This window comes from Apodemus sylvaticus, chromosome X (genome assembly GCF_947179515.1).
Source record: "Apodemus sylvaticus chromosome X, mApoSyl1.1, whole genome shotgun sequence".
NCBI lineage: Eukaryota > Metazoa > Chordata > Mammalia > Rodentia > Muridae > Apodemus > Apodemus sylvaticus.
In genome coordinates, this window is record NC_067495.1 from 31,064,457 (window position 1) to 31,077,474 (window position 13,018).

Below are 13,018 nucleotides of genomic sequence, written 5' to 3' on the forward strand. Positions count from 1 at the left end.
GTCCCGTAAACCCCCTTCTCTCCCCCTGTCCTCCCACCCACCCCTTCCCACTTCCCCGTTCTGGTTTTGCTGAATACTGCTTCACTGAGTCTTTCCAGAACAAGGGGCCACTCCTCCTTTCTTCTTGTACCTCATTTGATGTGTAGATTATGTTTTGGGTATTCCAGGTTTCTAGGTTAATATCCACTGATTAGTGAGTGCATACCATGATTCACCTTTTGAGTCTGGGTTACCTCACTTAGTATGATGTTCTCTAGCTCCATCCATTTGCCTAAGAATTTCATGAATTCATTGTTTCTAATGGCTGAATAGTACTCCATTGTGTAGATATACCACATTTTTTGCATCCACTCTTCTGTTGAGGGATACCTGGGTTCTTTCCAGCATCTGGCAATTATAAATAGGGCTGCTATGAACATAGTAGAGCATGTATCCTTATTACATGGTGGGGAATCCTCTGGGTATATGCCCAGGAGTGGTATAGCAGGATCTTCTGGAAGTGGTGTGCCCAGTTTTCAGAGGAACCGCCAGACTGATTTCCAGAGTGGTTGTACCAATTTGCAACCCCACCAGCAGTGGAGGAGTGTTCCTCTTTCTCCACACCCTCTCCAACACCTGCTGCCTCCTGAATTTTTAATCTTAGCCATTCTGACTGGTGTAAGATGAAATCTTAGGGTTGTTTTGATTTGCATTTCCCTAATGACTAATGAAGTTGAGCATTTTTTAAGATGCTTCTTGGTGGAGGATCTTTTATCACGGCATGACAGGTGTCACTCCCTTTACACTGAATGCTTCAGTAGCATCCAAAGGAACTTCTGCAGCTCCCTTGGGAGAGGTACTTTGTTTTGGAAAGAGAGTGTGCATTGGGATCTCAGGCTTAGATGTAAATAGTGCTTCTGCTCCTTAATCATGTAGTTTTCCTTGAACCAGTCATTTGAACTTTCTGATCATTTTATCTCTATAATGTAAAGATAATAATACTTAAAATGCCGTTCACAGCATTACATTGCTGTTTTTCTTTCAAAGTTGAGTCCAAGATACCCACATGTTCTTGTATAGCCAGAGGCTGGCTATGTCCTCACACCCAAGCCCTTCCTGCCTCATCCTCTTGAGTGCCACCTGGCCAGGCTTTAGCTTCTCATTTGCAGATGCACAGTTCATCAGTTCCTTTTCCACCAGACACCAAAATTCTCAAGTTTGTCTCTTGCCCTACAGAATATAATGTGGGGATGGTAGCACAAGTAGTTATTAATATCTTTTTTGGTGTTACTACATAATTAGTCCTTCAGTCCTTTCATTCAGCATGTTTAAGGATTTCTGTTAGCATAACAGAAATATGTATTACAAGCAACTAGCACTCAACATTTGGAAGGTGTATAAGTGAATGTGTCCTGCCAATATCTTACTCAATGCTTCAATACTACTCAAGATACTGTCAAATGTAGATTGGTAGAAGGATACAACATCAAAATAAGCTTTGACCCTTCTTTATTTATAAATGAAGGTTTTGTTGGTCTAGATACCTATGTTTGACCTTGGTTACAACTTTAAGATTTTATAAACAGATCATTAGAAGAGTATATTTAAAAAAAAACCAAAAAACAATAATAGACCAAATGCCTAAGTTCACTCTTTCAAATAGAGTCTTTCAGGTTCTGGCCTCTTGTTGCCATTTTCCTTTCTTATGTCTCAATTTTCAGGAGTAAATTATACATTCTGATGGAAAAGCCAAGACATTTGTATGTAATATCATATCATGACCCTACTGTTAGTTCTTCATTCTGGCAGTATTTGTCTATAAATTGTTTCAGAAGCAAATTGTGTAAGCAGACACGATTCAAGTTCAGTAGGCTCAGATTTTTATTCCTTTTACAAGCTTCGGTGTTCTCTGTCTAGCTTTAGGTATCATTTTTCACCTATATGTCTTCCCAGTATTTAATACTTAGTCCTATTAATTGATAACCTAAGATATATAGAGACCAAAACTAATATATAAATAGTAATTTAACTCCGATTGACAATAGGGCAATGATTTCTGCCCAGATGTTGCCTTGTGCAAACATATGTACACATACCCTTCCTCAAATGCTAACATTCATGCTGTGTTGTCCTTACAGTTTCCAGCAGTTAACCATCCTCAGTCCTTAGAGAGAAGATACCTTGGAATTTTAAATAGTGTCTTACTTGATCTAATGAAGGTAAGAAAAGTATGCTTGTTTAAAAAAAAGTCCTTTGGTTTATGGATGCTCCTCTGCATACTTCTTAGCATGCTTTTATGAATTAAATGTTTTCTTAGTAGATGATTAATGGGGAGTATGTCATGTTAAAAGGCATGTAATTTGTTTATAATTGCAGCAGGAATCTGGTGTTGTCTCAGACTATCTAGAAAAGGGCATGTAATCCCTAAATTACTTTCCTAAAATGGGCAGAATAAGGAATATCTGTTGGCACTCAAGAACTACTCAGCATAGGCCTTAAAACAAATCTTAAAATTAATGTTATAAGACAAAAGATTGTATAATTATTTCTATATAACATTAACTCTATAGTGTCTTTAGAGTTTGAATCAGGGACTCTTGGTTTGTGTCATCGGACGGTGCCTCTTCTCCATGTGGCAGGTCGCTGTTTCTGACTTTTCTTTAGATGTAACAGGATCACCACTAACATCATGGCCTGGTTTTTCTCCTCATGTTAGTCTTTCTGTCAAAAGATATCCTACTCCAAACTACTAAAAGTATCTTTTAAATCTTTTTGTAAAAGATGTGTGTGTGTGTGTGTGTGTGTTTTCTGCATACCTGCCTATACACCATGTCTTGTAGTGCCCATGGAAGCCAAAAGAAGGCATCAAGTCTCCTGTAACCAGAGTTACAGGCTGTTGTGAGCTATCATGTGGGTGCTGGGAATCAAACAAACCCAGATCCTCTGGAAGAGCAGCCAGTGCTTTAACTGCTGAGTTATCTCTCTAGCCTCAAAATTCTTTATTAAAGATTGTCTTGCTGGGCATGGTGATACATGCTTATCATATCAGCATTTGAGAGGCTGAAACAGGAGGACTGCTCTAAGTTTGAGGGTAGCTCGAGGTACAAAGATTTCTGTCTAAAAAATAAGCAAGTAAACAAAGATTCTCTACCTCAGCAGACACTGGTCCCTTGAGTGAAAACTATTTTTTATATTTTCCCAGTTTTCATTTCAAGAAGTAAATGTACAGGCAAGCATTGATTGTTCCAGATTGGAACATCAATGGTTGCTTATGGATTAGTTCTGCTTTATGCCCATTCATTCATTAAGCTGTCATATGTACACAGGATATGCTGTGTGTAGAAAGTTTAAAAGACAGACTTAGCACAGTGGCAAGCTCACTGAGCTGTGTTCTTAAAACTTTGCTGTTTTAGGGCATGCTCACAGTAAAGCATTTCTGCCTCAACGTTTCCCTAATTTAATTACACATCAAATACTATGTTGTATGAAACTCTAATGAAGCGCTGATGTTATTAACACAGATTGAGAACTGGTATTTTTTTTTAATGAACCCTCAACACTCTTTCAGTTTAATTAGACAGAAATTATTAGGTAATTCAGTTAGGTTTTGCCAGTACCTTCTTTCATGTAGTCAATACTTAATCAATCTGGGCCTTACTCATTTGAAATATAAATAGATACAGATATAAATATAAATAGAACAGAGTAGAAAATGGAATTAAATACAACTTTATGTTTCCTGTCTTTTGTGTTTTTTTCTTTAGTTAAAAATGCCATGATGATTAGTGAGAAAAGGGGCCATGAACTTGAAGGAGGGTTTGGAGGGAGAAAAGGCTTAGAAAGTAAACATTATAATTCCTATTTTTTAATGTGTTTGTTGCTGATGTTCTTTAAAAACTAAGCAAATGTTTTCATTGAAATGCAAATTTAGGTGCCTAGAGAGATGGCTTAGTGCACTCACTGGCTGCTCTTCTAGAGGACACAGGTTCAATTTCCAGCATCTACTTGGCAGCTCGAAAATATCTTTAACTCCTGTTTTAGGGGATCAGATGATCTCTTCTGACCACTGTAGGCACTTGTACACATACAATATACAGACATATATTCATGCAAAACACCCATATACACACAAACTATACAATCAAAAGTATTCATATCATATCTAAATATCTCAGTTTTTATACTATAAGCATATTTTTGTTTTCTTACCTGAATTGAGATATAAAAACATAGTTACTAACTGAGAAGCCTCCTTTGGATCCTTCCTAAGTCTTACCTTCCTAGCCCACTTTGCCTCCTTCTGAAACCATAATTTTTATTTTTGTCACTGATTAATATTACCTGATTATTATTGAATTATATATGAATATATACATCAGCATTCTTTTATCTGAGTTTGAAGATAAATTTTTAAAATGAAAACCTTCCTTTCTCCTTTCAATTAGTCTCTTTGTTGCTCCCTAAATGCATGTTGATAACTGTGCCCACATCTAATACTTAAAACATTCATCTCATCTTGTACCTCTTTATAGCTAAGCTACCGTTTCAGTAGAGAGAAAACAATCACTAGAATTAATGTGTACTTATGCCCCTAATCATTTAAAAATAGCTACAATAGTTCTATTTGCTTTACTTTTGTTTTTAAAAAATCACATACCCCCAACATGCTAAATTTTAAAAACTGTTAGGTAGATTTCATACTTTGTTCATAAGGACTTCATGCTTTATAGTAATTTTAAAATGGCCATTTGCATTCATAACATATAAATCTTTTTTATCGCTGTAACTTCTACATGATATCAAATAAATTAAAACAACCCCTTCCCTCCTGAAAGGTCATGGTGCTTTGAACTTTAAAAAAAATTTCTTGAGTTTGATTTTCCTTTTAATGAGCATCTTATATTTTAACCCATTTTAATGCTAGCTGTTAGAACTATTATCTAAGGTCGTCACAGTTTTTGTTCTATAATAAGGGAGAAAAAATTACATAAGTTTGCAATCGTGTCTGAATTAATATGGATATAAATCCACATGTAATTAGTGGCTGAATTTCAATACTTAGAGTCTTTGGATCAGAAGGAATATGTCAGTATATGGTAGGGCCAGAATTGAAATGTTCTGTGGTACTAGATTGAAATTGAAGTCTGGATTATTGGAAACAAATTTGCTCTCACTGCTTAACTCAAGATATTAATTATGGATGAGACCAAACTGAACTAGAAATGAATTTGTGAATAGTGGAATTCTACACTTCTTCCTTTTTCTGAGAGAAAAAAAACCAAACACCTAAAAGAGTGTATTGCAGAGCTTTATTATGTCATGTTAGGATATGCTGGTTATTGGGTTTTTAAAAATATTTGATCAACTTATAAGTCAAAATCAAATATCCTGTACAGTTAGTAGAGATAAAATATTTGGAGGGGAGGAATATTTCAGTTGTCAAAATGCTAGTACACTCTACATAAAACATAGGTTGGGTGCTTGACTGAACAAAGAGCTCTTAGAAATGAGTGAGGATAGATGCAAAAGCAGGAAAAGGATGGAAGAGCATACAGAAGTGACAGGGAACATGTGAGAGTGTTCAGCATTGCTAACAGTCAAAGGTAAGAGAGACATCTGTGAGCGGGGCTGCAGCAGTGATGCGGTGGTTAAAGGCACTTACTGCTCTTGCAGTGGACCCATGTTTGCTTCCCAGCAAACATAGTGGTCTTTCACAACTCTGTGTAACTCCAGTTCCAGGGGGTGTCCTATTCCAGTCTCGGAGGGGCAACTGCACATGTGGTGCACATACATACATACATACATATGTATCATTCATATATACATACATACATACACACATATTGAGATAGCATCTTTTAAATATCTGATTTGCAGCTACTAAGAATAAGAATGCCTGTGGTCGATGAGGTTTCCTAGAAATGGATAGACTCATGTGCTTCTTGAGAGGAGTATAATTTGAGATAACCTTCCTAAGAGGTAATTTAGCACCATGGAGAAAAAGACTCTTTGATGCTTTGCATACCTACCAGTATCACCCTTAAGAATCCATTAGACTTCAAGTGTTTTTGTCATAGCATTAATCATAATTGTGAAAGGTGGCTGTCGAAACTGTCTAGTAGTAGGATGCTTGCTAAGCAAATGATAATTGACTATCTGCAATCATGTAAAGCTTTGTTGTAAACTCTGGAGATGTAACATAGTTGTAATACACTTGGTTAGTATTCACAAGGCCTTGCCTTCAGTCCCCTTTTTTCCCAAAAGTGTATTGTAAGATGATGTGTTCCCACACTGTTCAGAGTAAAGGAAACAATGAATATTTGTCATTTTGGAATTTCTGAAAACAGCATATAAAGTATACACACAGACTTGACGTTCTGTACTTATATGGAATGATCTCAGCATTGTATTGTAAGTGCTTACTACTGTTGGTCTAAAATTAAAAGAATGAGATGAAAGTATATGAGGAATATACCTCATAGAGAACGCACAGGATACTGGTGACTGCACTCCAGAAAGAATATTCTCCAGAAAGAATAAATGGGTATTTTGAAGATGGTTAAAAAAATGAATGTAAATACACGCTTATTTAAAAGGTTTTTAAATACTTAAGTTAAATTGCAAAAGTTTTTTTTCATAAAGTAAGTGAAAAGAATGGGATATAAAAACATGTATATATCATGAGCCAAGTATTATAGAAGGAAGACTATATATGGTATTCACAAACAGAGCTAGAAAGCTTCCTACCAAGAGGACTATATTTGTGAGATTATGGGTGTGTTTTTATTATTTATTGACTTTACTCCCCTACTGATGCTTCCCCCTCTATCCTCTCCTTCTTGTCCTTCCCTTTCACCCCCCCCCCCCCGCCTTCTCCTCAGAAAAAGGGATGCCTCCTATGGGTATTAACCAGCCTTGGCATATCAAGTTTTAGTAAGACTAGGCATATCTTCTATTGAGGCTAGACAGGGCAGCCCAGTTAGGAGAAAGGGATCCAAAGACAGGCAGTATATTTAGAGGCAGCCCCTGCTCCTGTTTTAGGAGTCCCACATGAAGACCCAGCTTTACAGCTGTTACATATATGCAGAGGTCCTAGGTCCATTCCATACATACTCTTTGGTTGGCAGTTCAGTCTCTGTGAGTTCCTATAGGCTCCGGTTAGTAGATTCTGTAGGTTTCCTTGTGATGTCCTTGACCCCTCTGGCTTCTTCAATCCCTCTGCTCCCTCTTCCACAGGATTCCCTGAGCTCCACTTAATGTTTAGCTGTGGATGTCTGCATCAGTTGCTGGATGAAGCCTCTCTGATGGCAGTTATGCTAGGTCCTTTTCTGCAAGCAAAGCAGAGTATCATTAAAAGTGTCAGGGCTTGGCTCTCTCCCATGGCATGGGTCTCAAGCTGGGCCAATCATTGTTTGGTTCTTCCCTCAAATTCTGCTCCATCATTTATCCCTGAATATCTTGTATGCAGCACAAGTTCTGGGTCTAAGGTTTAGTGTCTGGGTTGGTGTTCCAATCCCTCCATTGGAAGTTTTGCCTGGTTACAGGAGATGGTCGGTTCAGGCTCTGTATCTCCCATTGATAAGAGTCTTAGCTAGGGTCAAACTTAGAAATTCCTAAGAGTTTCCATTTTCCTAGGTTTCCATCATCCCAGAGATGCCTCCCAAATCCAGTTTTCTCTTCCATTACTCTCTCCTCCATGCTCCCCCAACCTGATTCCTCCCTGTTCCCCTCCCTAACCCCTCTCCTCCCCAGTTCCCTCCCTCCAACCACCCCAAAGTGATTTTGATGTTATGCTTTTCTTTCCTTGAGCTGTTGTTACTAGGTATTTTGCAGTGACCACATATTTCTTTTCTAGGAAGTAAAGATAAGATTTTTGGTAGAGTTTAAATTCAACTTTGTTTTCTTTCCATGTCTAAACTTTTATTTCCTAAGAATTTACTGAAGTTGGACCCAGCTGACAGATACTTGACAGAGCAGTGTTTGAATCACCCTACATTTCAGACCCAGAGACTTTTGGACCGGTCTCCCTCACGGTCAACGAAAAGGAAACCTTATCATGTGGAAAGCAGCACACTGTCTAATAGGTAAATATTCTTTCCCTTCTAAGGAAATACAAATGCAGGCGGGTCTCAGATGTGGGTGGAGGAGGTGGCTGCTAAAATTATGCAATTAAAGAAAAGAAGGAAAGCCCTCATTATTCAAAAATACCTTTCTCATGCTTATTACATGATTCAGAACTATAATTAATGAGTTGTGTAGAACTCCTAAAGACTTTATTATTTAACAAGTATATGATGAAAACCTATGTATTCCTTTGGAAAGGTAGCATTGGGTTAGCAACTCTGGAAGTTTCCAGCATCACAGACAGCATTGAGACCTAGCATTTTGTATAAATGACTAGAGGAAGAGGGTTCCTGGAAGGAAATGAAGACACTGTGTATGTGGGGAACTGAGCAGAGGCACCCTATTTAGAAGGGATTTGTGATTTTATTGCTCTTGCCTTTGTAATCATTGAGTTGAGAAAGAACTCTTTTTTAATAAAAATAAGCATAGGGAAATAGTGATCAATAATTAAGAGTAGTGCATTTTAAAATAGCTCTTTTGAGCATAGTATTTTAAAAAATGTGTTTCTTGCCTAGGCATACCTATAATCCTAGCATTGAAAAACTCATTGGGTAGTCAAACAGGCTTCAGGGTTTACCCATTTTGTCCTGAGTGCCAATCACAGGCCCATTACCACATCTGGCTGAAAACTTTTCTTGAATCAATCACCCAATCTCTGTCTCTATCTCTTTCCTTCCCTCTCCCTCCCTCCTTTTCTACTCCCTCTATCTTTTGCCCTTCTTCCTCCTCCCCTCTATTGGATCAGTCAGATGGCCTTCGTGTGGCACACACACACACACACACACACACACACACATTTTCCCTTCTGTATGTGGAAAATTATTCTTAATAGATTAGAATTCTGAAAGGTCAAGACCTAGCACTTTTCTGCCTAGGAAAGCATCCATAAATTAGGAGAAGAGTTGGTCCTGTATTTGCTTTGCTTAGCTGCAGAAACGCCTTCCGCTTGTTATGACACAGATTCTAGCCATTCTTAGCTGGTGTGCTCTTGCTTCACATCCACAAGAGTTTAGTAAGGTTCAGCATGTGCTTGCTCCTTGCCACTTGGCTGGTTGACATTTTTCTCCTATCTTTGCTGGGTTTACGCCCAACTTGGTTTCGGGGATTTTAGTCTCCCTTCTGCTTGAATTGTCACATGACTTCTCTAAGTTACTTTTGCAAAGTAAATTTTCTTAATGATGTAAAGTGCGGTAGACCAATGATAAATCTGTGAGTTGTATTCTAGTCATCAGTGATATAACCTGTAGTCTGAAAGGAGACCTATTGTTAGTCTCCCAGAGACTAACTTAACAGGAATTGTGAGTAAATAAAAATTTCTGGAAAGATTCATTTTTAGGTCTTGGTGATATTTTGAATATACCAAAGGGAAAGTCCTGGGGGTTTTTATCTTTTAGTAATCTTATATCATCTGAGGCCCTTCCCCCCCCCACTATTGCCTGTATCCTATATTTACTCCCCAGAAACCTATCTTGCCAGGGATGTGAATTCTAGCTGGTGTCTCCCCACAGGGATTCTAAAACAATTTTCAATTTGTTCACAACAGCATACTTATTGATTCCCACCCACATACTCCTTTGCCTTGTCCCTGGAGAGCTCACTAGCACCCACATCATTTTCTCTCTAGAAACTAGTGAACTCAGTCATTACTGAGTCCCCTGCTTGTCACCTTCAGGCTTCCCTGAGGTTCCTTTCGTGTGCATGGTGCAATGCTATTTTGACTGTGCTGGTTCTCTCAATGGTTCTGCTTTACCACCTGCCATATATGAAAATGATTTTGTGCCTCTGTCTCCATTTGCTCGTTGGTTTGTAGAATGTTCCAGTCTGGCCCTGACCTCTTCTTGTAGTTATCCTTCAGCTGGGATTATAGGTTTGTGTCACCACACCTGGCTACTTTCACCCATTTATCTACTCTGCCAACCATAGGAGAGTGGTTCTTAGCCATACAGTCATGCCCACGTGTCATCCCAGCCCTCAGATAGTGGACGCAGGAAAATCTGGAATTCAAGGCCAGCCTTGAGCACTTTGAGGCTAATATAGACTACACAAGGCCCTATCTCTAAACAAGCAAGTGATTGAGTGATTTATGCATTAATTCATTTTGAGTGGTTAGCAGTTTAACGCAGATTCTTTACAGTTGTATGTCAAAGAGATCTATGAAATATTCAAAGCTGCTTTTTATTGTTGTGCTTTGACAGAGCTCCAATGTGAAGATGATGTGATGCCCTTTCTACATAGGAATTATTGTATGTCTAAATCTCTGTTGCTTATGATTAATCCTGAGATGGAAACACAGAAAGTAACTGCTTAGGATACACATACATATATACTTAGATGCATGCATACATACATGTGATAAATCTGGACCTTTAACAGCTGTTTCTGTGTTAACTTTATAGCTCCCTCTCTCTTATATTGCTGTGAATATATAGGATCACCGTAGATTTGTGTAGCAGTAGTTCTAATGGTTCTAGAAGCTCTAGCAACTTTCTCACTGTTTTCTTCCCTTCCTAGTCCTTATTTATGGTTAAAGAATTTCTGCCATTGCTATATCTTCCTCTGCAGAGGAAAGGGAGAAAATATGATTTCAGGGAAAACTAGAGTTTGGTGCAAGGAGCCCTGTGGAAGAATTGAACTAGGACTTGAGTCAGGGTGTATGGCTAGAAAGAAACAGGGAAGTCTGTCTCCACCCCCATACCCCCACAACCTTCTCCCTTTTCCTGTGGTACTTCTTTCTCCTGCCCAGTCCTACCAGAAGATAGCCAGCTAGGAACCTGAGGGACATAGTCTCCCGTGGGCTTGAGGCCCAGGACTGGAGAGAGAATTGAGAATAGCCGACGTATTTACTGAGATCTATCTGTGCATACAATTAAATATCATAATTGAGTTTTTTTTAAGTGCTGAAATATTTTGGCTGCCAAGATGTAAATAATCAGGCAACTCTGGTGGTTTAAAACCTAATGCCTGCAGGATACATAGACTGAGTGGATGCTGCTGTTGGGTGGAGGCCATTGCTGAGCCATTCTAACATTAGAGCAGGTGGAGCACAGAAAAAGAGCAGAACCATTATCTTGCCAGTTTTAACCAGCCCTAGTTACACTCTGTCCTAGGGCAAAGTATCCAGAGTCTGGCTCCTAGTAATGCACGATGTCTTTATACAGGTAACCAATCTCAAGAAGAAAAAACAGCTGGGCTGGAGAGATGGCTCAGCTGTTAAGGGCTAGGTTCAAAAATCAAAAACATAATTTATTTCTTAGCCTATTAAGGAAATATCCACTAGTTATCTAGATAGGACACACAGATGGATCATCCCGTAAGACCTAGCCACTTTCCTTTTGACTGCTACAAAAAGAACTTTTCCTTCTTCTGAACACTAGATTCTCTCTGTCCAGGAGCTTGCCCAGTATACCCTTTGCAATATATCTCAACAAACCACCCTTTCTTTCCACCCCCTACAGTGTATGTATGTGTCTGATAAATTATTTTACCATTTCTGGAATCAATTTCACAGATCCTATCATGGATGCAGTGCACTTTATTGATCTGGACATATGTTCTGTATATCATTTAACAAATGTAATTTACCTTTGTAATTCCTTTCTAAATCTGGGGAAATGAGAAGGCATAGTTATGTGGGTTGCCATTCTTATTAAATAGCAACAGCCCAAAAGGACTTTTCTTCCAACTAGTCTCTGATGGAAAAAAATCTTCAAATCAATGGATCTTCAATAGTAGCAATACTTGGAATGTTTTCTAAATTCATAGTAAAAAAAAAAAAAAAAAAAAAAGGATAAATCATTCCTAACTGTGAAACCTATGTCAAGCCACAGTCTCATCCTTTGTTACAACAAGCTGTCTTTTCTAGAATGTCATTTTCTGCTTTTAAATTGAAGACAAGGTTTCTCTCTGGACGACTATTTGTATATTACACTAGGTAGGAAATGAAGCTTCGAGTCCTAAAGAAGTGCTCAGTCACTTTGGAATAATGAAGTGTGAAATGAAGAAGCGACTAAAGTGTGCCTTTTACCAAGCAATTAGCACTTAAGACCCTGTGTTCCAGTATAGGATTCCTGTTTAGTTTACACAGAAATATCTAAACAGTTAGTGATGCATTTCTGTTTAATGTACAAGGAGCTATCTCAAGAGCCCAACGTAATTGCCACTTCTCTAAAGCATAAACACAGATCATCATGTTTTCCAACAAACCTCACTAGTCAGTTCACATTTCTCTCCGAGTGTCATTTTCTTTGCATCACTAGAATTCTCCCTTGTTGACTCTACAGGCTAAAAAGATGTTGGCATGTGTGTGAAACTACTGTGAGTGTGTGTCTGAAGCAGCCTACAGGTTTTACAAAGAATATGAAGTTCAAGGAACACAGTAACCTTCAAATCTAAGCATTGCCTACTGACATTCAGACATTGTCAGCAGTCTGCTAGCTCTTACTCATACTAGCTCTTCTGTACCAGGCAGTCATAGCCAAAGCATACTTTACCTGACTCTGCATCAGCGACTGTGTTGGCAGCCAGCAAGAGTTAGACAAGCATTTAAGGATGCCAAAACAGCCTCATCAGGAAGTGATTTATCTCATTCAGTGACTTAGTCTGAGAAACCTGCCTGTTATTGATAGGGACACATCTGACATAGTGATTTTAGTCATTTGAGTGCCTTCTTTTTCCCATCTTTAGAAAAATCTCAATCTTTCTCTCCCTCCCCCTATCTCCCCCTCCCTCTCTCCTTTAATCAAAACACTGCTATTATCTTCTCATCCTTTATTCCTTCCAACAAAGCTCTTCTTCCCAAGTCCCTATCTGACTCTCATGACGTGTGTTTGTGCCCAGCATAATGCATATAACTAGGGTTGCCTTCATGAACACATAAGGGGTTGTTGAGTGGGAGCAATATATCCCTACACTACCA

The 13,018-nt window shown here is 38.5% G+C and overlaps 1 protein-coding gene across 1 annotated transcript in view; it reads left to right on the forward strand.

Annotated features, from left to right (window-relative positions):
- Cdkl5 (cyclin dependent kinase like 5) overlaps positions 1-13,018 on the forward strand; it is a 211,988-nt gene that overhangs the window by 145,575 nt on the left and 53,395 nt on the right. The window contains exons 10-11 of the mRNA XM_052171250.1: positions 2,118-2,198; positions 7,912-8,063. Coding sequence (XP_052027210.1) covers positions 2,118-2,198; positions 7,912-8,063 — 233 coding nt within the window. The remainder of the gene's footprint in view (positions 1-2,117; positions 2,199-7,911; positions 8,064-13,018) is intronic.